Source organism: Chamaea fasciata, unplaced genomic scaffold (assembly GCF_029207755.1).
Source record: "Chamaea fasciata isolate MVZ Bird 193981 ecotype frontalis unplaced genomic scaffold, bChaFas1.0.hap1 SCAF_2, whole genome shotgun sequence".
NCBI classification, from domain to species: Eukaryota; Metazoa; Chordata; class Aves; order Passeriformes; family Sylviidae; genus Chamaea; species Chamaea fasciata.
Genome location: NW_027094087.1, coordinates 26,796,866 through 26,822,859, shown reverse-complemented (window position 1 = coordinate 26,822,859; position 25,994 = coordinate 26,796,866). Strand labels below are relative to the sequence as shown.

Below are 25,994 nucleotides of genomic sequence, written 5' to 3'. Positions count from 1 at the left end.
GAAGTCTACAATCTTAGAAAAAATAATAAAATTATCTTGCAGAGATAGATCTGTGGTGTTCCATTATCTGTTAGTATGACTAAGGGTCTGTTTGTGAGAAGGTGTCTACAATTTGACACTGAATGATCTGAGCCCTGGACATGTATTCTTGGCCGGCAGCAGTGGGTATCTCAGATCAGCTTAGCTTCTGACAGACCCTTCCTCACCCAAACCTAACATCAATGATTGAAAACTGCAATGATTCCCAGGAAAAGGCTGGCATATGCAATGCTCATGAAGAAGGGTAAGAAGATGATACATGGCGGGGCGGGAGGGGGGGTGGGGAAGTTAATGGGGAAAACGAAAGGACAAGGAAGGAATGGCATAAATAAAATGAGATCTTTAAATCTGCAGTATGAATTAGAATTCACTTCAAATTCTTCAGAATTAACATGGGCAAGTTTCAGGAATAAGAGTAATATTTGAAGTATTGGCAACCTTGAGAGTCACAGTAGGGATAAAAGTGCGCAAAGAGACTGGAAAGATTGCCAAAGGTATCTTTTTGAGACAAAGGAAGTCACTGTGACTTTCTGAGCAATAATAAACAATGCAAAGTGATGCTACAGAAGGATCCTTCCAATAACAAATCACATAACAAACAAAATTGATTAGATAACAAAATTTGGTGGGGATATTGAAACAGGAATAATTTTTGCTACAATATTTTGCCATCCAAATAGGACATGGATTTCTAGTCCAAGAATTGTCTGATACTGAATCTGAACTCCCAAAGCCTCAATGTGCAGTTGTTGCCCATTTTCAAATGATCTGACTGTACCAAGTGGAGTTTGGGTCATTTTAGTTACAATCCTTAAAGCTAGTCATAAGACATTACTGGCTGCCTAACAAGCCCAGTTTTCCTCAGAACTTAGTGTCCTAAGAGACCACTGTAGCAGTCTTTCACTGAGCCATCTGCAATGTATAAGCTTCCTTCCTAAACCAGAAGACCCAGCTCTGGACACAGAATCAATGATGTAGTCTCACTAGTTCCAAGTAGAGAAAGAGATAGAGTCAGACTTCCCTCACTCCACTGGCCACTTTCCATTTAATGTAGATGAATTATACAGTTTGCCTTTCATGCAGTGAGAGAGTGTGATGAGTCATATCCAACCTAGCTGCACCTCCACCCCATAACCCCAGGATGCTTTCCAGCAGGACTGCTGTGCAATTTCTCAGTCTGCACTGATGCACAGGATTACCCCACCTCAAATGCAGACATCTGGGTTTCATCCAAGCTAATGACAAAGCTGGCAATAAGTCTGAATCTTCTGAGGGCCAGAACAGTGTTATTGCCACACTCAGCAAGTAGCAAGCAGCCTCAACCACAGCTGCTATTATTGGAGTTCTGAAGTAATAAATGCTTCCCTTTCCATTTTCCCTTCAGCACCACTCTACTCAATTCCTAATACTTGGTGACCTTCACATGTACTTACACATGATGTATTTAAACTCAGAAGATGCATTTGACACCTCCTGGCTTTGCTGCAAATGCACTTCTACTACCATGACATTTTCTTCATGACAGTTTTCTTTTTCTCCATGAAAGTTTTCTTTTTCTCAAGATCTAACGAAACAGGGGTTCAGAAATATGTTCCAAATACAGTTCCAATAACCAATTATCACCCTGGGGTAATGGATGATGTTAACAGGATTTGTATTCACATGATGGGAGTAGAATTTGTCCCCTAAACAGTATGAAAGCTCACATTCTTCAGGTTCAGTGTTGCTGTGAATTTCAGTATCAACAGGAACTTGCATGGAGCCTCATATTCAAACTGAAGAACTGGCCAAGTGTCTTTGTGTGCTCACAGGCATCTGTGTATGTAAACAAACTGCTCTGAGTTTCTTAAAAATTATTACAAGGAGTAACTTCTACCTGATTTTAAAAAAAGGTTCCAGTAAGACCAATCGTTTTCCCTTTGGAATAAAGACTAGAGAAAACTGTGTGTATGTTTTCAATGCAGTTTCCTCAATCACATATAGAATATAAATGGAGTGAAGACACCAACCATCTGGCAGATTTCCAAAGGAACTCAGGACCAAAACATTCATCCTTATCCTGGAAACTAAGAGACTGGAAGGCTTTCCCAGTATCTGTAAAACATCAGCACCATGTTCAAGGATGAGCAGTCAGGTATCATCTGTGTTGACAAAGAGGTGGAGGAGAACAAGAATAGGTGCCAGGGTAAGTCATGCAGTATCTGAAGCATAGGAGGGAAGGATATATTAAATCTCTGCCTGCCAACTTTGCTAGTTGCCGAGTGCTTTTGAAAATCTGATGCCTCATTTAGCTGACTAAAGAGTGATTGAGCTGTACCAGAAATACAAACCCAGCTGTCAGAGAAAACTGGAAAATATGTTCTGGAGTAGTTTTTCAAAATCAAATTCTTTTTCTCTATATAGAATGCTGGTTTATTTTGAAATGTTTAATTAGGCTAAGTTTAGCTGTGTGTATAACCTGAAAATAGAAAAGACACACTAAAACTATGCAGGTTAGTCCAAATGCATGCTGACTAAAACTTCACTCACTAACCACCAGATATTCATGCCATAGCAGAGAAAAACATTGTGACAAAGATTGCAGAGACATTAATTTTTTTAATCTGCAGATCATTTTATCCCCTTACTCCTTCACTTAGAAACTGAAGTACTTAGTGAGAAAGCAGTCCATAGCCCAAGATTATGAGAGTAGCTTTGGAATACTTGGCAATGACTATAGATATTTTCAGATTTGAAGGGTCTTAAGACCTTCAAAAGCTCCATGAATGTCACAAAGAAAAGGGGAGATGACCCACTTCCAACTCTGTCATTACTTAAGCCTCATGCTGGGAAGGTGTGAAATAAAATTCTTCCATACAAACAAAGGAGGTGTGGACAATTACTGAAAAAATTAGCAGTGATGTGGTGTTAATGAAAGAATTTGAAGTGTCAAAATAAATGTGAGATGAAAGGAATGGTGGGAAATCAGAAGCTTGTGAAAGACTGAGTGATCAAATGGCTCTGCAAAGTGTCTCACAGAGGTCCAGTTTCAGTCTGTATGGAATGTGTGTCTAAAACATATTCTCATATTCTGAAACCGCTTCATACGGTACCATCGTGCCCTACACGGCATACTCTCATTGCCACTTGACATTTCAGCATACCACACACCTTCTGCTTCCCTAGGTTTCTTACTTATTACTGTGTAACTTCTTACAAATTCCTGAAATCTAATGCATATCCACCGATCCATTTCTGAGCAAGAATTTGTGAGGGTCATTCAAGTAAAAAGGAGAAATTCATCTATTTCATTTTCTTGGCCCCACCTCCTCATCCCCATGGGGCAGGAAAGTAATTTTGCTCTCTACTCTCAAATTCACATTCTCTATTTCCATTCCCCCACCCCCAGGAATATTTTTGCCTCCTGTGGGCCCAGGGACCTCCTGTTTTTTGGCAGAACTTCATGGTATGTCAGTATTCCAGAGGTCAGCTGAGGATAAACTCTAATTGAAAGATATTAAAATAGGCTGCAAGGGACAAAAATTGAAAAACCCAAGTCTATCAAAATCTGTTACTGATGAAGCATCTGAACTGGCTATGTCCTTAAAATATACATCAAAAGTAATCTTTCAAACCTCTTCTTCAGGTCTCCATTGGCACCCCCAGAGAAAATAATTTCAAACTGTTCAGAGAGCAGCAATCCTGTTCTGGTCCTTGAAATCCTTCGAGCAACACACACCCACACACCAGCATTATTTTCTCACCTCCTCCGTATAAAAACAAAACAGAAACGTGAGAACAGTGGGCTGGAGATGGAGCTGCGGAAAGTGAAGTTGGAAGGATTAATTATGTAATACGCCCCCTCTCCCGCCCTTACCCACAGCAACACGAGTGAGGTAAACCCAATCCTCCCAGCTGACAACTCAGAACTAGAAAGTACCCGGAGGAGTGAACGCAAAATAAACGTGTGGGGAAGGCGGCGATGCACTCCTACAGAGGAAGATGTCATTAGGAAAAGGCTAAAAACAAGTTCAAATCACCTTTAGCCTCTTCCCTTCCCTCCCCAGCAAGACCTCTCCCTCCGCCTCTTCCCCTCTCCTCCCCCCAGCTCCTCCTCCCCCCTTTTCAGCAGGAACTGCAGCCGGATTGGGACTATATTCCTACAGTTCACGGCTATCTGACGGAGTGTGGATCCTCCTGAAAAACTTCAAGTAAAACAGGAGCTGGGAGCACACACACGAGAAGATATATTAAGAAAGCAGGTTTGCTACTTAACTCGGAGGAAAGAAGCTGGAGCAGACTTCTTCGGTTGCTCTCTAAGAGCCTTGCCGAGAGTCCTTGCAAAGAAAAGTGTTGCTGATTCAAAAGAAGAGGAGGGATGGGGAAGAGAAAAAAAAATGTGCATGTCTGTGTGAGAGGGAGACAACGTGTGTGTGCGTACGTGTGAATGCGTGCTTGTGTGTGAGAGGGTGTAGGCGATGGGTGGGGGGAGCTTGAAATTATATTTTTTTTTCTACGAAAGACACGTGAATGCAATTCCCAGTGAGGGGCACCAAGCTCTGCCCAAGAGCAGAAGGGGTAGGGAGGGGGAAAGGGAGAAGAGAGGGAAGGGGAGAGGGAAGGGAAGGGGAGAGGGGGGGAGGAGGGAGGGAAGAGGAGGAGGAGAAGGGATTTCTATTTCAGAAGACGTTCATAGAAGGAGGGTGGCAGATTCTGTGACCGTCTTTAAAGGAAGTGTCCTGGGACATAGAGAGAAAGAAAGAAGCCCAAAGAAGGAAAATAAAGGGCTATGATTTCCTTGTCCTGTTGCTTTGTCTCTGGCTCCCTCTGCCTCTGGAAGAGTAGCCACAGGACACAAAGATGCCCAGCTGGTCACTGCACGCCCAAGTTCAGTTTAGCTGGTGCTTCTCTCCTGTTTAGCCTGACTGCTTTCTCTGAAGGGGAGGACTCATAGCCCGACAGCCTTTTAGTTTAACCTGAAGAGTGTGTGCCGCCTCTCTCTGCCCACCCCAAGAACTCGCTGGAGGTGGAGGAGAGGGGAGAAAAGAGGAGGACTTGAAAGTGCCTGAGGAGCTCCCGATGCTAAGAGGAGACAAACATTCCTGTGGACGACGCAGAAAGGACAAAGCTGACTGATTTATTGCTGTTTTCCATATTTTTTTTTTTTTATCTCCCTGTCCTTTGGCGCACACCAGTGTTTGGAGATCTTTGAAAACACAAACCAAAACACCAGCCCCGAAGCCCCAACCCCTTGGCTAGCTCTTATGGGAATGAAACACTCCTCCCGCTGCCTGCTCCTAAGGAGGAAAATGGCGGAGAACGCTGCCGACAGCACCGAGGTGAGTAAGGATGCGAGTCGGAGCCGGCGCCGCGCTCCCCCAGACCCGAGCACTGATCCCTGGGCAGAAGCAGCAGTAAGTGCAGAACAACTTTCCCGGCCCCTCCGGCCAGCTCCTGCCTGCCGTGCTGCCATGGTTTCCTGCATTTGCCCCCACCTCTTCCCCCCCCCCCCCCCCCCCCCGAGATTCCTCCGTTCCCCGTAGGCAGAGAAGTTTGCCCGGCGCCGAGCCTTGCAGGCGCTCGGGGCTGCCCGGGGCCGGCGCTCCGCGGCCGCTTCCCGGGAAGTTGGGTGGCCGTGCGGAGCGGAGGCTCGGCGGCGTGGCGGGTCTGGGGCGTCGGGGCGGGCGGCGGTGATTCGGGTGTTGGACACGCCGAAAGGGACAGACCGTCTCTTGCGGCAGCACCTTGGCCAGCTCCCCGTGCTTTCCGCCGGCAGCCTTGGCTAGGATCGCCTGGGGGGACTTTTGGAGCATCCGTGCCTCTGCAGCATCCTGGATGTTACCGAGCGGAGCTGCTCGAGGTGGGGGCTGTCCGGCCGGCCTGGGCAGTGCCGAAAATAGCTTTGCACTGCCTTCAGGCCGGGAGGGTACCCTGAGAGCTCTCGGGTTTTCTGCAAGAAATCCATCACCGCCCGCCACCCGCCGCTCCCCCACCCGTTACCTTCTGCTTCCTCAACATTGGGGGTGAGCAGCCCCTGTTTACTTGTCTGGGGCTGTCTTGACCTCACTGAGACTTCTCAAGGGATACAGCAGTGTGCGAAGTCTCAGGTCTGGAAAAGCAGAAGGATGCAGGATGCAGTCCCAGCATCTCTGGGAGCATGTGAGAAGGAGACAGGCGAAAGTGCGAGCGTGTGCCAAACTCGCTGTTTCTATTAATAGACTGTGCCTAGCACTCTGACTGAACGCTTCACACATGCTTAAGCAAGATGCAGCACAGCCATGTACAGACCCCACGGACACTGCACCTCAAACAACTTCACAGCTTTGCCCTTGCAGGGGAGGCACTGAACCTTCTCCCCAGTTACCCCGCAAAGGGAATAAAGAGCAAAATACACTGTGAACACATGACTATTCCGTTCTTTATTATTTCCACATCTCTGCCAAATGTCTCCTCCTTTCAGTTTGATCTCCCAGTAGGTGTCCTGCTCGCTCATGAATTCCATCCACATTTCTCTTCACAATAGTGTTCTCTCTGCATGACCTTCATAAATATGCCTCCTTAGCCGTGCCATCTGAAGAGCCAAATTTTCTTAAATGAGTGTGATGTAAGCGGTATATCAAAGAACATGCCTGCTTACTGCACTACAACCCCATAAAGTACTGTTTGCAGAAGAGGCATCTATAAATAGCGCGAAGTCTGGCTGCACATCTGTAAACTGTCATAGTCCTGACAGCACATATTGCGTTATAGATCCCAGGATCCCAGGACAGGATTGTGATGATAAATGTACAAGCACAGACACTTCCTTTCAAAGCCATTTTTTTAAATGGATATTGTTTTTATAGAGGGAAAATAGGTGAAAAGAGCTCTTTAAAGATTCCTCTTCTATTTCATTCACTCTTAGTACGTTTTTGTTGTTTAATCATGTTTTCCTGCTAGTGCAATGCTGCACACACTGCAATATTATTTTATGGAGAAGGATTTTTATTTAAAAAAACAGATTCATTCCTATGCTGCATACAAGTAAGAACAATATTAAAGTGCTGCGCTTCATCTCCTCAGAGTATTCATCAGTGACAGACTTGTGAAATGAGAGGGAAAATATTGCGGATTAGGCATATCCTGCTCCCCTTCTACCTTCAGAAAATCAGGAGGGATACATTTGTAACCCCTACCGAGATATTTTCTGTTTTATTGGTGTTCTTATTTCTGATATGAATGGAGAGAAGTTGTCTATCTGCATTTGTGCAGAGGTAGAAGTGCACCAAGCAAAATATGCCAAGACCTGTGAAGCTCTTTTACTCGTCAAGCATCTATATTTAGCTAAGTCATATGATACCAGTTTGACCTTCAAACCTGTATTTCTCTAAGTTTTTCCTGAAGTTAACAAATGTGTGTGGCAGAAGGAATGCAGGACGAAATGTCTCACTTTTGGACTAACCACAGTGTCAGGGAAAATCAGGAATTCATATAAATTTGCTTCATTTGAAACAGATGGAGTACCAGTAATACTCATTATTTGATATTAAATTTCTGAAGAATTTTTATATCACAGTGATAATAGGCATGATATTTTAAAAATCACCTGTAATGAGAGATGAAGAATTAAAACATTTAACAACTGGTGAGAATTCCCTATTACCAAATTTTTCCAAAGACCTTCTGGTTCTTGCTTAGATTGATTTGACCCAATTTACTTGTGTTACAGCTTCATAGTATATTTTTTATGTTTTGGGATTTTTTTTTTTAATCTACCACGGCTAAGAGCATTTATCAAAGTTTTGGTCAAATATGGCAAGTATACTCTTTCAGTTGTAGGGCAGTCTAAAACAATCATTAAGTCAAGGAACAGGGACATTGCATGAGAAACCTTTTATTCCCTTGACTACCCTCTGTTGCCCATAGCTGCTACCTCTTCAGCTTAAAGAGCTTGAAGAAAAGATGCCAACAGGCACAGACAAGGAAAAAACAAAGCTACAGTAAGACAGCACTCACTGTTTCCTCAAGCAAAAACACAGAATAGAAATGCAGTCACTCACCAGCATTACTTTTCAGTCAAGGAAGACACCTTGTGTTACCAGGAAACTTAGAGAAGTGTGCCCCCAATGGTTCCAGCTGTACAGACATTTGTATCACTGGTATCCCCACAGCCTTATATCTTGATACAAAACATGGTCAAGTGAGTCCAAGTGTTGCAACAGGTGCTGTTGGGCCTTGGATCAGAGTATCAGAACTATCAGAACTATCAGAATGGTTTTGCAATTTATTTCACTGATAACAGCCTGATACCAGTCTATCTGCCAGAGTTTATGTAGGACCAGTGGTTTGTTGTATGTAGTCCCCTGAGAACACACAGTGGTTTTGTATAAAACTAAAAGTCAAGAGGGAAAAAGAAAAAAACCTTAAGATTTTTCTATTTACACCCTCGCTAAATGCCACGGGATCCCACTAATAGCAAACTTGCCAGAATGGTTTCAGATCCGTGTCTGCAGCAGACAAGGAAAAAAGATGAAGAAAATCTTTATTGCCCATGACCATCACATTAATTTTAAGAGGTGTTCCACTGGAACAAAAGCTGTCGAATCTCTCCTCCAGATACAAAAATGAACCTCTGTATCTTCAGTCACGAAAGGAGGCTTGTCTAAATAAAACAGGACTGTTTGCATAAATAACAGATGCAGAATTGCGTTCTCTGCAAATAATTAAAGACACTCTGACAGAAAACAAAGTAAAAGAGAAACTGTTCTTTATAGAACATACGCACAAAGGTTCTGCAAAATTCATGGTGCTGACCCCCTGTAAATTTTGGGTTCTGGGTTTTTTTTTATTTTAAATATATTATTTGGAATTCTTAGGCCTGATGTCAGTGATGGAGAAAAAAATCTGAAAGAAGTTTGATTTCACAAAAAGTGTGCCTGGCTGTAACTTGTGAACCTGTACCAGGTGAAGGGAACACAGTCATAAAATCATAGAATAAATTGAGTTGGAAGGAAAATTTAAGGTCATCTACTCCCCTCACCTTGCCATGGGCAGGATATCTTCAACTTGACCAGGTTGCTCAGAGCCCCATCCAATCTGACATTGAATATTTTCATGAATGGGGTGTTAATCAACTCTCTGGGCAACTTGTGTCAGTGTTTCACGGTCCTCATTGTAAAAAAATTCTTCCTTATGTCTTGCCTATTTATAAGTCTAGTCTAAATCCACTCTCTTTTTGTTTAAAATCATTATGCCTTGTCCTATTACAATAGGTCCTGCTACAAAGTTTGTCCTCATCTTTCTTATAAGCCTCCTTTAAGTACTGGGAGGGTGTGATAACCACAAAGTGCTGCAATAGCACAAAGTGCCAGGGTTTATGTGCACATCCAAAAGGTATCTACCTGTGACAGACTAGTGTCTGACTGAAATAATCCTAGAACTTGAAGCTGATCTGGTTTTGTACAATCTAATTGCTTAGCAACTTCATAAAAAGCAATTCTTGTGCTGAAGACTTCACAGTGTCTGTAGAGAGAAAAGATTCCTGTCTCATTGCTAAGAATAGAGTGATCAGTTAATTTATTTATGGTAGCATAATAGAGTCCTCCCTGAATGTCCTATTATGCAAAACTTGGGCTTTGGTTAGATTTGGGGCAACATGCCTAATAGATGTACTTCCCTAAACAGATGGATGAAACTGATTCAGGATTAGGTGATCCAGGTCAGCAAAGGTAGCTGACTTTTCTGTTGTCAGAAGTGCGGAGGTTAAAGTGTTCTATCTGCATGAAACCCAGTCATACCACTACTGAGGAGGGGGAAAAAGATATTATAGAATCTATTGAAACCATGAACTTCTATTTGTGATTTATGAGTAGGAAGAGGGATTTCTCCTTAATAAGTTACCAAAGTAGAAATTAAAAAAAGCAGAGCAGGAGTGTGTGTAACAGAGAAAATTGGACTGAATTTATTCAGTAAACTGAAGTTTTGCTCCTGGTTAGTGTGCTGGGTGATCTTGCAGATAGAATTCAACCCCCCTAAGATTTTCTATTCATTTTATTGAATTCTGTGGTTCATTAGTGAAAGGTGGTGTAGAAATTTCTTATTTGGTGTTACTAAATTGCTTAGAACATCAAATATGAATGAACATTAATGAGTGGGCGATGTTTTCGCAAGAGAGAAATGGCAGTGCTGTAGGGTGTATGTCTTAGACTAACAGAAGTCACAAGAGGTCTGGCCTGGTGTCACAGAGCCAGCTGAGGAGGCAGTTTGCAACACAAATCTCAACCTTACTGAGTGGCCGCATGCCTGTGTCACATAACTTTGAATGGGAAAAGTTGTGGGTGTGTGCAAGTAGTGTGGGTGAGCTACAGAGACCAGGCCACTGGCTCATGATCCAGAGGTTTTGTGCTGCTGAGAAGGCAGTCAGAAAGCTGACCCATGATGTCAGGGCTTCCCTGTGGGTGTAGCCAAATTCCCAAGGGCTATAGAGGCTCTGAGTTAAAGCAGGGAATATTCCACCTCCAACACATTTTGATCCTTTACAATGCTCCTACTAGAACTGAGTCACCCATGTTATTAGACTAGCAGTTATTAGACTAGGTAGTTCTAACATAGCCATAGGGGCTTTTTATGGTTTCTAGCCAATTCAAGAGTGGGGGAGCAGAAATATGGCTCTGAGCCATCTTCTACAACTTCAGCTGTACAGAACATTAATTCAGGACAGCTGAAGATATATCTAAGTGCATTCCACTCCTTTCTCAAATTTAATACTAAAATTTCAAGGTCTTGATCATGATATTTTGGCCCCATTGAAGAAATAGATTTTAGCTGGCATTAATAATAGAGATAGGATGAAGAAACACTCTTAAGTAAAGAGTAGCAGCAATCACTCAAAGCAGAGTTTCAAGATAAAGATATCTTAGCATGGTTCATCCTCTGCCAGCATAGGTTTTAGTGAGTAACATTTTAGTGTCAAGAAGACTGGGATTTTTAGAAAGGGTATGCTTCGTATTGGTGACATCATGGGCCAAATCACATTGTGTCCTTGTGCCTATGCTAAAAGAGGACGTCCATGCTAATGGGCAGGCTTTAATGACACTTTTTTCCCAATCTCACTTTATGAAAAGCACCAAATCCTTCAGAGAAGAGCACAAGATATTCTGTAGGTGATAGATTTTGTAATTGTTCTACATCCATGCAAAAAGTGAGCTTAGCAAGACTGATTCACATGCCTTCCAGAGCTCCATCCTCAGCCCGATTGTAAAAGATGAAGGCTTGTGCCTTTAGTAGTAAAGTCGGAGCAGAGAAATACTTAGAGGTAAAAAAGCATTGAAATTATTATTATTTTCATAAGATTTTGCCTCAGCCTTTCTGAGTTTGCAACAAAGTTCAGTCCCTTGACAGGTGAGATAATGAAGAGCTGAAGGGGGTGAATGACAAAACTTGTTGCTCCTACCTCTGATTCCACAGAGAATCCTGTTACCTGCTGCCCTGATCACTAACTTCAATTCCGTCTTTATTTTGATCTAGAAGTTTTGGGTAAAATGGGTATTCTCCATATTTTTATTTTTTCTTTGGGACTAACCTCTAATTAACAGAAACAAAAAGCACTCCCCTCAAGGGAGCAAAGAAGAGATTACCCTGTAAGTAGCTGATTTGATGACCAAAGGTGTCTTCCCCATGTCGGAATGGAGCAATTGATGATTAATCACAGCCTACCTGGCTCTTTCTTGTGTCCTTGAACAGGTCTTGGCTGGCTTCATGAAGTCTTTTGGCATGTTATTTCTTTCAGGGTCTTGCATGGGAGCTGAGTCACTTCACAGCAACAGTGAGAGGATGGGCTCTACTTCATTCTTACTATTTCACTTTTAAGCTGAGATTAAACTTGCAGAGGGGCAGGTACTGATCTCTTCAGTCTTGTGACCAGTGACAGGACTTGAAGGAACAGTGTGAAGCTGAATCAGGAAAGGCTTAGGCTGGATATCAGAGGGTGGTTGGGCACTGGCACAGGCTCCCCAGGGAAGTGGTTCACAGCACCAAGCCTGACAGAGTTCAAGAAGTGTTTGGACAATGCTCTCAGGCACAGGATATGATTTTTGGGGATGGTCCTGTGCAGGGCCAGGAGCTGGACTCAATCATCTTGATGGGTCCCTTCCAACTCAGCTTACTCAATGATGCTATGACTCTATGATTCTATGATTGATTCTATGATTTAAGAGGTACAGTAAGGTCAAGGATGATAGATTTACATATTTCTTATAAGCTAGGTTTGTTAAGTCCCAGTTCTAAAAAAAATAAAAAACCCCAAAATTTTAAAAGGCGTGTAAAATGCTGTCTTTTCCATGATCTACATAATTATAAAAATGGAAACTCACTTTAAAAATCTGGAATAGAAAATCTATTTATCTTCATTTTATTGCATCAACAATTCAGAGATTTAAAGACCTGAATTGGAAATAAGGCAGACTCATTTTCAGAAGCACTCACTGCCAAGTTCGCTTTTCTGAAAATTCTGTTAAGTGCAGAAATTAAAGATAATTTTCCTTTGTGTTTTGAGTGTGAAATGGAAGGTGATCATAAATAAAATCTCAATGTTTTTCTTTCCAAAATGAAGAGAGTATTTTAGTAATAAAACATTTGAAATTATATTAAGGTGAGAAAAAATTGTTTCGCTGAAATTTTTGACAGAGAAACAATAAAGAAGGTGAAGAGAATACCATTCTCCCTCAGTTAAAATATCCTGTCCTGCAGTACATGCTTTTGGAACCTTGTGTGTATTGAGGACTCTACCTGGGTCCTTTCCTCACAGAGTGAATTCTTGCTTAAAAAGAGTCATTACCACTTTTTCTCATCATTGCCCACAGAAAAGGAGTTACTTAAGCTCTTAAGCTTTTTTTTTTTTTGAGGAGGGGGGCCTTGAATAGGGGCATGGAAGTGGGTGTTTTCTAAGACATTGTTTTATATGACTGTCCTCCTCAGCTTTTCCTGGTGCCAAACTCTTCCTCATAGTGCAGCTGGCAAGCTTCCCATTCTTTTGTTTTAGTCTTGTCCCTTACTCTCCTTTATCACACATTTCAGTTCCTGGTGCTCTCCTTGTCCTGTTCCAAGCTACCAAGCATATCTGAGATGTTTTGCCACAGTTCCTCTTCTGTCTTCCTTTTTAAAAGAAAAAGTAGCACTTCAGTCTCTCATCAGTATGATGAAAGTAAACATCTACTGGCTGGGAAGCAGTAACATGTTGTGGTCTCCAAGAAGTAGTATTGAAGTGTTCCCTCAGTGGCCACAAAGCACACTTGGGGTCGTGTGTGGCCTCACAGTTTTCCTGTGCTTCTTGCCTTTTTTTAGCCTGATTGTATTTCATTGCTTCCAATAGGACCAGGAAGGCTCAGACCTGGTCTCAGAGCCCAGAATAATATGTGACCAAGACAGGGCCTTCCAACAACAATCCACCAGTTCAAACTTACTTCTGCTTTGGACCTTAATTTCTCATTTAGATAGGAAGAGAGGAGCCATCTGTTTCAGTTTCTAGCTGTGTCCTTGTGCTATTCTTCAATCCATTGTGAAGTTTGACCACAGCTTGGGAGAAAAACCAGCTACTGATATTCTTTTCCTTAGTCACAAACAGGAAAGTAATTTACCCTTCCTGTAACTCATTCTGAACTACTTCTATTTGAGGACCATATATCTCATGATTGTGCCCCATATTAGACATTAACCTGTCTGAAGTACAGGACTTGTACGTTTTTATTTTACTCTGATATGATTTACATTAGGATATATCAGGAGTAACACCTCTGAGTCCTATATAAATAGGGATCACAGTGACATGGCAGAAACACAGATGTGTTAGTCGGAACAAACTTCTGTAGACCATCTCATGTAACCTTATACCCAGTGTAAAACAGTCACCAGCATTAAATCATTTTGGCCATTGCTGTCTCTGGCCCAGTCTTGAAAATCTCCAAACAAAGAGATTCCACTGCCTCTCTGGGTAACCTTTTCCAGTGCTGCACAGACCTCTGAGAGGACAAGTTTTTCTTATTGTCTTATCTGAACCTCAGTAATTGCAGGCTTTAACCTTTTTACCTCATTATCTCGTCTTCTGCTATTTAGAAGCTTTCTCTACCATATTTTTGTAGCTGTCTTTCAAGTACTTGCAGGCTGCTCCTAGATTGTCCCTTAGTCTCCTCTTTCACAAATCAACTTCAGCCCATAGTAATCTCTTCTTACACATCATCTTTTCAGGCCCATGACCATTGTTTTATATAGTATCTTGCTCACCTCTTTTTAACTAAAGGCTGTACAGAAATTGTTATGAGAATGGAAAGGAAGAATATTTTCCTAAATGAAAGAACTTAGCAGAAGACTAACTGATTAATGCACATGGCCAAGTAGTGTCAGTAGAGTGTATTTTGCAGAAATCCCTTGTGACTGAGCTGAGCTGCATATCTGGCATGTTTTACTTCAGTGTTTTGGGTCAGTAGTTTCATATTTTCCCTAGAAGGAGTCAAATCTAAAAAGTAGCACTGCTTCTTACTACCCACAGTTTGCATCTTATTGAAGTGTACCTCTGGAACAGCTGTTTCAGGAGGAAAGAAAGTGAGATAGAGTTAACCACCTCATAATGTAGTTGTCTCTTTAGAAGCCACAATGTTTTAAACCTAATTAGGATTAGCCAAATTTACTAGGAGCAGGGGTTGTTCCACAGTTGCTAGGGATGCTTGCCTATTGTTGAGCCTTAAAAAAAGGTAAGGGCCACCATTACCCTTTCAGTTTCATTGGCTTTGGTAAAACCCAGTAAACCCTCTGCAAGCCTGAAGCAGACCAAGGATGCAAAATAGCAAAACAGATACAATACAGTTATTGGGCAGGGAAGACAAAGAAATGGACCATACTTTAATGTGCAAGAATATATGTTGCAGACTGAAATTTCAGCTGAATCCTTTTCAGTTCTGTGTAAGTTTGATGATCTCTTAGATTCTTTGGATTAGAAGAGGCAAATGTAAAGTTACCCTCAAGTAAAAGCCCTGGTCTGGAAAATATTATATTCATATAGTACTATATTTAGCCATGTAACAGAATGCTTTGCAAATTTACTGGCGGTCAAACTGGATAACGAAATTATTTTGTGAAGTTGGAAAAGAAAAGGCAAGAGGGATGAAAGGCAGTCAGGAAAGTGGGTGGGCAGGTGGGCAGAGGGAAAAAATAAGGAAAGGTGAAAAGGGAAGGGAAGGGAAGGGAAGGGAAGGGAAGGGAAGGGAAGGGAAGGGAAGGGAAGGGAAGGGAAGGGAAGGGAAGGGAAGGGAAGGGAAGGGAAGGGAAGGGAAGGGAAGGGAAGGGAAGGGAAGGGAAGGGAAGGGAAGGGAAGGGAAGGGAAGGGAAGGGAAGGGAAGGGAAGGGAAGGGAAGGGAAGGGAAGGGAAGGGAAGGGAAGGGAAGGGAAGGGAAGGGAAGGGAAGGGAAGGGAAGGGAAGGGAAGGGAAGGGAAGGGAAGGGAAGGGAAGAGAAGGGAAGGGAAGGGAAGGGAGAAATACAGTCTAAATACAGAGAAACACATGAGCAGTAGAAAAACTTAAATTCATTATCAAAAAGTCACAGAATCACTCTGTGACTCCTTGAAGACTGTCCTTATCAACAAAGGCCAAGGTGAAGAAAGCACTGAGTAGCTTGGCCTTTTCCTCATCCATTGTCCCCAGGGCCCTGCTTCTTTTAGCCACAGGCCCACATTTTCCTTACCCCCCCCCCCCGCTTTTGGTGCCTGTGTACTTGCAGATCATTGTTCCATTGTCAGGTTTAACAAATGTCAGGAATCAAGGAGCTGTAGGCAGAGGTAGCAGGAGGCCTTCAGCAGAGTGAATCAATTTACCCTTTTACAGCCTGTCAATAAGGAAATAACAGGGGGGCTTGCAGCAGCCTGTGAGTTCTAATGCAAATCTCAATTTCTCTGTCAAAGTGAATAAGCCCAACATTCACTGCTTTTTGACAGATTAGTCAGTTATGAAATAAGAAGAGACAGCATGTAGTTCTAGGCCCATGATTCACCCCCACCAATCATGAAAAAAGAACATAACATAGAAAATAACAAGTCTCTTTTAAATTAGTTATCAAGGTATGTATTTTAAAGCTTCTGTGAAATTCTCCATTAAATTTTGCCCTTACCAGCATTGTCTAACAAATCATTAACCAATTGGTAATCTCACAAATAAGGAGTTTACAATACTGTGAGAGAGACTCTGCCAATGGAAACTTTTCACCAACCTTACACCTTTGCACACACACCTGAAACCCACCCCAATCTCTGCTCCAACAAGTAGAACCAGGACAATGTGCAATATTCCTCACTTGTCTCCATGTCAGGATTCTAAGCAGCGGCTCAGCTCCAACTCACCTCATCTCACCTCATAGGCACATTGTCATTGCTGAACTTGACGTATTACTGTAAAGATCATTTTCCTAGCTTGCTGTTTCAACTACATTACTCTTCTATTAATATCTAAATAGCTGAATCTTTATATTCTATTAAATCCAAAAGCTGATTGCACTTTCCAGGGCTGTTCAAAGCGTGTGTCCTGTTACCTATCTGAATTTCTTATTCAGCACCGAGAGATTAATTCAAGCCTCCAGTGCCTAACTCCATCTCACACTTCTTAGATTTTTCAAACATACTGTAATGAATAATACTAGCACCATGACAGTGTGTATACTGTTTAATGAAGGTTAGCCTAAAAAAATTGTAAAACTAGGCCAATGGGTTTATGTTTCTCTTTTCGCTGTATTTGACATTCATTTTCTGTCCTGCTTTTCTAAGATTTTTTTTTAATCAGATAAACTTAATGGATGGCAAAGATAGATAAGGATTTTAAGTAAAGAAGGTGCTAGCACTTATTACTGTGAGATTTTCATGAAAATGTGAAAACTATTCTCAGTGCCTCAATACCACTTTTTTATTGAAGAAAAAAATCTCTGTGCCATCTTTCTATCTTTTTAGGTCTGTACCTTTCTCAACAGAAAACCAATAATGCTTCTCAGTGCCCATAAAATATGTCTTTGTTGCTTTGTGAAAGGGAAGGCAAAAGTTCTTATGTTTGCAAGACCTACCTCCACCTGGTAAAACTGAGTATTCTAACCATGCCTACTAAAAAACAAAGGCGTTCTAAGCTAGAGACAGGTTTACCCTCATGTAAATCCATCAGTTTCAGCAGAATTATTTTTGATTTATATAGATCCAAAACCAGCTCACATCTATATATAAAATTGTATTTAAAAGGATGAATCACCGGTGGTTTTGCTCAAGAATAGTTTTCATCATTCTGTTTTGCAATTGTGTAAAAATGTTCGGAGCATACTTTTTTGTATTGCGTTCTTAACTGTGTTTAAAAATGGGTTTAAGATACCAAAAGCTTATTTGATCATTAACACACAGCTACAAAAGCCTGATTTATATCAACACGACTCTCAATTGCTGCTTTTGAAATACACAGTGTAGATACCTTTTTAATAGGTGTGGTTCAGAACCCACTGTAGTTAACACAAATCACTGAAGATCTCTGAACATTTCAGTAGATGTTTGATTAATAATGCAAGAAATGCTGAACACACTGGTTTGCTCATGTGTGTCAGTAGCACTCAGCATGATTATTTATTGTAGAATCAAGTTCATACCAGCAGGGTATTTAAAAACACTCCTCATCTACTTTGTATAATATGGAGCAAGAGCAATTCTGCTGAAACTAGAGGTATTACCTTTGTTCTACATGTCAGATACGCATCCATTTTCTTAAATGACTCCTGAAAACACATTGAAGTCAGTTACAGCATTCGCAGCCCTCGTGGGAAAAAATATATTACCAAGCCTGGAATTGACTTGTTATTAATCTCAGTCTCTTCCAATGAAATTTCTCACACTAGGTAAACTAACACCAAGTAACATTTAATGACCAGATATCAGCAAGTGTAGTTCATTAGGCTAAATTCACAGGGCGGTTAAGAACATATATGTTGTCCTTGCTATAAATGGGGACTAGTCTCACACATACACACGATTGCCTTTGTAGTCTGCAGAAAGATTATTACTTCTTGGTCCATTACTAGGCAGACTGTCATGGTTTAACCCCAGCTGGCAACTAAGTACCACGCTACTGCTCCTTCACTCCTTTTTTTCCCCGGGGAGATGGGGAAGAGAATCAGGGAAAAAATATAAAAAAACAAGCATAACTCATGAGCTAAGAGGAGTTAAATAATTTAAAGAATGTAAAATATGGTAATAACAACAGTGCTATTAATACTACTAATAAAAATAATAAGAATTTCATTGAAATGGAGAGTGGGAGACAAACAAGTGATGCCCAATATAGTTTCTCACCACGGACTGATGCCCAGCCCATCTCTGAGCAGTAATCAGTGGCTCCCACCCATCTCACCCAGTTTATACACTGAGCATGATATTCAGTGGAATATCCCTTCAGCCAGCTGGGGTCAGCTGTCCTGGCCGTGCTTCCTCCCAGATTCTTGTGCACCTGCTCACTGACCGGGCATGAGACACTGAAAAGTCCTTGGCTTAGAGCAAGCACTGCCCAGCAACAACGAAAACATCAGTATGTCAACAACATGGTTCTCACACCAAATTCAAAACACAGCACTGTACCAGTTACTAAGAAAATGAATTCTGTCTCAGCTGAAACCAGAAGAAAGACTTACAAGTAGCTTTCCTTTACACAGGCATTTTAAACTTCCGATTTAAATTTAATTAGCTGCTTTAACATGGTTATAAAATACCATCACCATTAAAAAAAAAAAAACATTGATACCCAGTGTAGTTCCAGAATCTGATAATTAATGAATTACCCTGAGATAGTCACACAACAGTTTCTTCTCTGACACTATTCCAAATCAAGAAAATTACTCCACTGCCCATCTTAGAACTGAAATGCAAATGTGATACATAACCCTAATTCTGAGTGAGCAGGACTATGCTATTTAATAATTCAATAACTGCCTTAACATTGTGATCATTTGTCATTTCAGCCACATGGTTCCTTAAAGGCACATTAATATACTTGCTTACAAAATTCTTTAGCAGGTATACATGTGTATACACATACACACAATGTTTTACATTTACATAAAATTCAAACTGGATGTGGTGCCATTTCATTTCTTTGTGCACTCATGTTAATCTTATTAAAACTGTGTCAGAGGAGACACAACTATGCCTATGTGGGCTCAAACACTGTAAAATTATAAAATCCTGGTTAAAATCTTAAACCACATCAAATGTTTGTATATATTTACGTATTCAAATACATTTATATGTTGGTAGAGAAATATCAGGTTTTAAAAGGCAGTTTCATGGAAAAGTCCTAGCTTTATATTTCTTTGCATCCTTTGTATTCACTGTTCCTCTGTATGGGTGTTGAGACAAAATTCAGTTTAGATGTGGAGAATCACAGGAAGATTTCACGTTCAAAACCAACCTCATATTTTAGATGTAGTACTAGCTGAGCTGAAGTAAGTTTAAATTCAACTAACTTCTGAGCTGTTAGTAATACAGGCTCCCAATGCAGGAAGGGGGCATTTAGATATATGTCTCTAAGTTTAAATCACTTCCAAGCATTCACACCTTTGAAGCAATTAAATATAGTTGGTCTTGTTTTCTTAAATGCTGTAACACCCTCACACCTCATAGCACATAGAGATGCCCACCTGGATCCTGGGCTCCCTTACCTGCCCCACAGGGTCTCCCACTGCCAGCTGTGCCCCATGACAGGATCAGAAGCAATGGGCACAAACTAAAATGCAGGAGGTTCCATCTGAGAACCAGGAAATATTGTTTTACTGCAAGGCTGAGTGAGCCCTGGCGCAGATTGCCCAGGTTGATCGTGGAATCTCTCTCCTTGGAGATAATCAAAAGCCATCTGGATACACATAGACCTCTGGCCTGAGGTGGTACGGATTGAATATAGGGGTTGCACCAGATGACCTCCAGAGGTCCCTTCCAACCTCAGCTGCTCTGTGGTTCTGTGATATTCAAACACAACATATAAATAAAATTGGGAATCTAAGTGGCTTATATACCTATTGCACACGTCACATTGGTCTTCTTTGCTGATATTTTAAAATCTGGCAAATTTAGGAATCTATAACAAAGAATCACAGTCTCTGTTTTTTCTCAAACATTCAATCCTGTGAAATGCTGAGTATGTTCACATCTCTATTCACTATGGTGTTTTTTACACCTGATGAACTGAGGTCCCAATAAAATAGAAAGGACCAGTGATTTATTAAAGCCACTGGATTGTACAGACTGTACAGAACAAAGGAAGTCAAGTCAATTAACTTAATGTGCTAGGCAACTATTCTATATTTAGCATTTTCACTTTGCATTGGTTTTAATTTTTTGACTGCTGGATATGACTTTGCTATCTCTGACATCAATTTAAATTCAAAATCCTTCCTAATCATCTGGTTTTAGTGTGTATTCCTAAGTTAAATAAAAATAATATTATTTATTTGGGAATTTCTTAAGGAGTTAGGGGAGATGCTGTTGTCTGTTTCCATTGTTCTTCCTTCATCTTTTAACAATTTAGATCTTCCCCATGGTATGGTCTACAAAAGAAACATTGTTGTTTGAGGGAAACAATTTGTGTGTCTTGCTGCTGGTGGCAGAACTTTGCATTCCTCTGACTAGCAACATGCTTCAGAGTTCTGCTGAAAATTATTTTGTTGTCAGTAAAAGAAGAAAAATAAGAACTGGGGTTTTTATGTGGTGCAGAATGGTTTTACCTCCAGGGACTGAGTGGCTCAGAACAAATCCTACCAAAAAAACTCAAACCAAAACAAAAAAAACCCACCCCAAATATTTTTGCGTCTTTTTTAGGGGATCTTGATGACAGTTATTTGTTTTCTATGGTATTTTAAGAAATATGCACAACTCATTGGTTAGAGTCCTAATATTCTCTATCATTGAATCCATAAATCTTTATAATTTTCTGTAGTTATTATTTTACTTTGACTGGATCAGCTAGAATCTGGAATCTGCTCACATAAGCTCAAATGCTTTAATAAGGTATCTGAGCTGCTGGCCTGCTTGTCCTGTCTAAGCAGCAGAGACAAACACCTCTGAATGGCAATTCTGCCCATCTCAAACCATACTTTAAAGAAACCTTTTATTTCTATTGTTCCTAGACAGAGCCTAGGGTGGTTTGGTGGCCAAACTTCAGTTATATTAGCAGACCAAACACAGTGGTTTTTGATTTGTATGTCAGTACTGGGAGCATACTCCCCTGATTTATATGTCTGTGAAAAATCCTGGTTTTTGTCTGTGTTTTTTACATTTTCAAAATCTTCTCCATGTCAGAAAGCTCTCCCTCCCCATTAATTCTGAATGTGCAGCCAGTTCAGAAGTGAGAGCTGATGCTTCTTCTCCTCTATCCCACTCAGCTGCCAATCATTCCATGAAAAGAAGAAATATTTAAAGCAACAGGATCCCATGAAGCTTGATATGTTCAAAAAAGAAAAAAAAAGGCACTCTTTGTCAATAAACCTTGAATCACCTTGAATTGAAACACTATTTTTACTTCTGTTATTTCTCTGTTCTTTTTCTTTCTATTTCTGAGATCATGTTGATGTTCAAATAACTAGCAACTGAAACTTTCAGTCTTACCCTATAACTCCAAGTTGTCTTAAGCAATTCACAGCTGCTTTTTTTTTTTTTTTTGCCTTTTTTGGGTTTTTTTGTTTGTTTGTTTTAATTTTTGGGGGTTTTAGGGCAGTACAACAGCATATCAAAAGGCAGGAAAATGTGAAGGTCTGTTCTGCCATCGGAACACAGATAGGGTTGGTGCAACAAAGAATTTTGCATTGCTGTACATCCTGCTGTGCCCATACTGTGGCTAAAGAACAATAATGCCAACCTTATATGTGGAAAGGTGATAAGACTGGCTAAAAAAAGACATTGAATCTGCGTCAGTGTGTTACTTTTATAGGCCTTTCTGTACCCAGAAACTTTTTCTCAGTCTTTTCAAGGTTTCTTCACAACTGTGAATGGTAAAAACCTTTCTAAGGCTGAGATCCACTCTCTGAGCTTATCAGGTTGAGAAAAGTCACATGAATCAGTGAAATTCAAGGATCAGAAGCACTTTAATCATAAAACATCAGTCTTCACACTGATCAAGCTATTTACACAGCATCAACGGAAGACTAATTTGAACAGAAGCCCAGCTATACAGATCTTATTACTGTCAGTTACATTTTTTGCTCTTGTTGTTGCGAGTAATCTCCTTTTTACTCTACAGCTTTCCTTAGAGGAGCCACTTCTCCAGTCTGTAGTGATTCTACACCAATCATTTGTATTGGTTCTCCATTACTGTCTAAGTGAAGGGAGGGATGAACCACTCATCCATGCACAAGGACGAATCGTTACCGAGCTCCTCCTGTGGATGCTCTTGGCTGGCAGAGCCAGATCTTTTCACACAACCAGAAACAATCAGAACCCAGGAAGGATAGTCAACAGAAAAACATGAAAGGGCATGTGGCCACTACAGAAGTGGGGGAGCAGGATGCAGACTGTCCTTGCACGCCTGAGACATGCAGGAAGGACTCAACTCCAGCTGACACCGTGTCACGCAAACAACATTTGCTTGTTGCAAAAGAGGCACTGACAACTGTCAGGACAATCACAGGTTGTGTTTTGTAGACAAAGATTGTGCTTTGTGTCCATAAGTCAGGCAAGGATTTCCATTCTGTCTCAGCCAAGCGCGTACCCACTCTCATCTCAAAATAACATATGCTGCCTTATGAATCAGCATCAAGAGAAGTGCTGAGGCACAAAGGGAAAGTGCTGCCAATCCCTTATGAAAATGGCAGAAACAAGAAGGGGAAAGAACATTATGGCAGCAAAAGCCCTGTGTTGAATAGCAATGGAGGTGGCTCAGGGTAGGTTGTTCGTAGTACTTTAACTAACCTGAAACCAGTCGGTATAATATTCCTACATTCTCACTCCTGGAGGGAGAAGAGAAGATGCACTCCGAAGGGGAACTGTCTTCTCAAACTTCAAGTGCCCAAGAGAGAACAGAGAGAGTCAGAATTTTCCACCTTTCATGGACTTAACCATGTTTGTGAGGCTAAAAAGCTACCAACTTAGTTTTAGCAGCTGGGGATCCTGAGCTCAAGCTAAAATGGCTTTCTGCCAGTTTTCTCCCCAGTGATTTAACTACAGTTGGAACCTTTACATCTGATATAAAAAATAAAGTTTTGAATGTCATCACAAGAGTTGTATTCTAATAACTACAAACAAAAATAGTAATTGCTTACTTAAAGAGGCATCAGAGTACAATATGCTTTGATCACTTTCTTCTAGAAATTCCTGCATGGAAGATGTAACATTAAGTATCAAATGTCTTATTAATGTCTCTTTTGAAGACCGTTGACATTACATGAGATTTCTCATTTAGCAGAGGGGTTCAAAATACACTGAAAATGGAATATAAACAAAAGTTTCACTTAGAAAAAGATAAGAACTTCAATTGCAGTTAAATCATAATACAAATGTGTTTTTGTAATACGTCCATGGTCATGACACTGGGTGTCCCCAGTCACTGGGGAGGATAATGTGAGTTGGAGGCAACTCAACCCCATTGCTCTCACTGAAATTATTCTGTTAGTTTTTCAACTTTTATACTTTATGTTGCGTCATGTAAGCACAGTCTCCTTTGCAAGTCTGGTTATCTCAGGGAGGTGTTCATGTTCTTCTACTGAACTCAGAGAGAAACATTTAAACTATCAGTTGATTCACTTAAAATCAACTTCTTTGCAACTGCTGTGAGCAGCTGCATTATTCCCTGGGTTTCACCGGCACTGCATCCTTGCCCATCTTCAGTGAGCCATCTTCCATTGTAAGTGTTGATTCAGAGAGCCACGTTCCACCTCTGGGGGTTTCATCTGTCACAAAATGGTGCAAAATTCTGATAACGCACACTAAGAAATGGCTGATTCCTTCAGGGTCACACAGTGAGATGGACTTAAGACCAACACAGAGGACAAAAAAACTGCCAGGTGATGGAGAGAAAGTCTGTGCTGTAACATTTAATATCCAGTGAGGTACAGCTCCAGAAGAGGTGTCAGGATGTCATTGCTCTGTGCAGGGAAATGTTATTTTTTGCCAGTTGACAAATGGAAGTGCCAAATGTGGGACTTCTATTCAATGTTGGTGCCCTTTTGTTGATAGGTGTGCAGCAGCACTGAACTGTAAGTCACTGTGCTGATATTCTCTGGCACTTCAGCTTAGGAACTGCCATTTCTCAGTCTTGTTCTTTTTTCTGCCCTCGTTTGTCCTGCAGAGGGTAAGAAATAATAAACCTGGACTCTTCTTAGGCAGAGACCTCCTCTACAGCTGAAGTACATCTGAAACTACACTGAGTGCAGATCAGAAGCTTGTCTAGGACATGGAGTAGATGGTCACTTGGATATTTTTCCTCCTGCATACTAAGGCTCAGCAAAGCCTGCAGAATATGATGTCTTCCTGAAAAACTTCCTATAGAGCTGTTGTGAAACAGCTGAAACTCAGTGAGAGGGGAAGAAAAGACTGGTATATCAGCTGCAAAGTGACTTTCAGAGATCAGTGCCTTAGAAATTTGCTAAGCAGAGGAGGTCTTCCATTAAATTTTCTGCTAATTTAAGAAAATAATTTGTACAGATAGAATACTCTGGATATTTTTGTTAATAATTAGACTCTAAAAATAGTGGAGCTCTACTTTTTCATGTGAAGTTCAGCTTACTGCCTGATACTGAGAAAAGGCCTAAAAATAACTAGGTTTATAGTTGATTAGCACTTTCTGGTTCTTGTTCTTTGTCACTAGAGAGTCAGTTGAGATGATGCTGGGGAGAGAAAGAGGCCAGTCAGTGATATAGGTACTTTTCCAAAAGAAAGGTACTGTGGGCATTGATAATTGGAGGCTCTAACTCCCCCTGACCTCTCCTCTGAAGGTTTTCGTGCACTTGCCAGGGTGATGTAAAGTAGCTTGAAAGTACCACATCCTTTTTGCTTCCTTTCCATTCATTTCTATTGCCTTGCCTGTTCAGCAAAGGAGGCACTTATGCAGCAGCAATCATAGTAAAAACCAATAAGAAAATCACAATGGAAAATTCACACTTCTCTGGCTTTGTATCTTCATAACTCTTTATGCAATGATCTGCAACAAACTCTTCTTCTTCACTGCATTCAACTTTGATATTTTCAGTTCAGGCTTCTATAAGTTCTGTTGCTATTTCTACAACAAGCTGCGCCTTGTGATGCGAGGCGTTTTAAAGTAATCTGGCACATGAATATCTCTCTTCACTTGAAAATCAATAAAAACCTTCAGTCACATTTACATTTCTGTGTACTGCTTCCAGATAAGAGGAGCGTGTCGTCCCTGGGTTATAGCTGATCACAAAGTGAAAACAACTGCTAGGGTTTCATGCCTCAGAAGATGACCTTGTCCTTATTTTTTTTTCTTGTCACAAAAAGAGCTGACTTGCCTAGCCATCCTTAAAATAGAACTAATTACCATCTGTTAACAGGTCCCTAATGCTCTGTCTATAGATCCTCATGCACCATTCATGGTTTCATAGCCATGATGATAAATTGTCTGTAATTCAGAATTCATGTGGAGTTACATCAGCTTACCTGGGTGACCCAGCACATATTTTGGAGACTTTTTCTACAGAGCCTTGCACACTGAATGTTGAGCTCCGTAGAGAAGTGCGATTAAAATGCTTTTAATCAATTTACACTGTGAGTTATACTGTAAAAAAGAAGTATTCAGGCAACACCAATGAGTCCTCTCTGTTGCGTGCAGAAGGAAGGACAGAGAAATGAGAAACCGAGATCCTCCTTCCAGCTAGTCCAAGCCAGTGAAAAGGCAGCCCTAGAAAACTGGCTGCTTGTGTGCTGAGCCCCACATTGCAGGAGGAAAGGGAGCTGAGTCGTGACTTGCTAAATAACGATACAGTCTTTGAGCTACT

The 25,994-nt window shown here is 41.0% G+C and overlaps 1 protein-coding gene across 3 annotated transcripts in view; it reads left to right on the top strand.

Annotated features, from left to right (window-relative positions):
• Positions 1 to 3,941: 3,941 nt before the first annotated feature.
• Positions 3,942 to 25,994, top strand: part of PRMT8 (protein arginine methyltransferase 8) — a 57,972-nt gene continuing 35,919 nt past the window's right edge. For 2 of the 3 annotated variants that reach the window (XM_066175364.1, XM_066175363.1), the window contains exons 1-2: positions 3,942 to 4,596; positions 5,214 to 5,357. In XM_066175364.1, coding sequence (XP_066031461.1) covers positions 4,549 to 4,596; positions 5,214 to 5,357 — 192 coding nt within the window. In that variant the 5' untranslated portion in view covers positions 3,942 to 4,548. The remainder of the gene's footprint in view (positions 4,597 to 5,213; positions 5,358 to 25,994) is intronic. The other variant, XM_066175365.1, reaches the window with a different exon arrangement.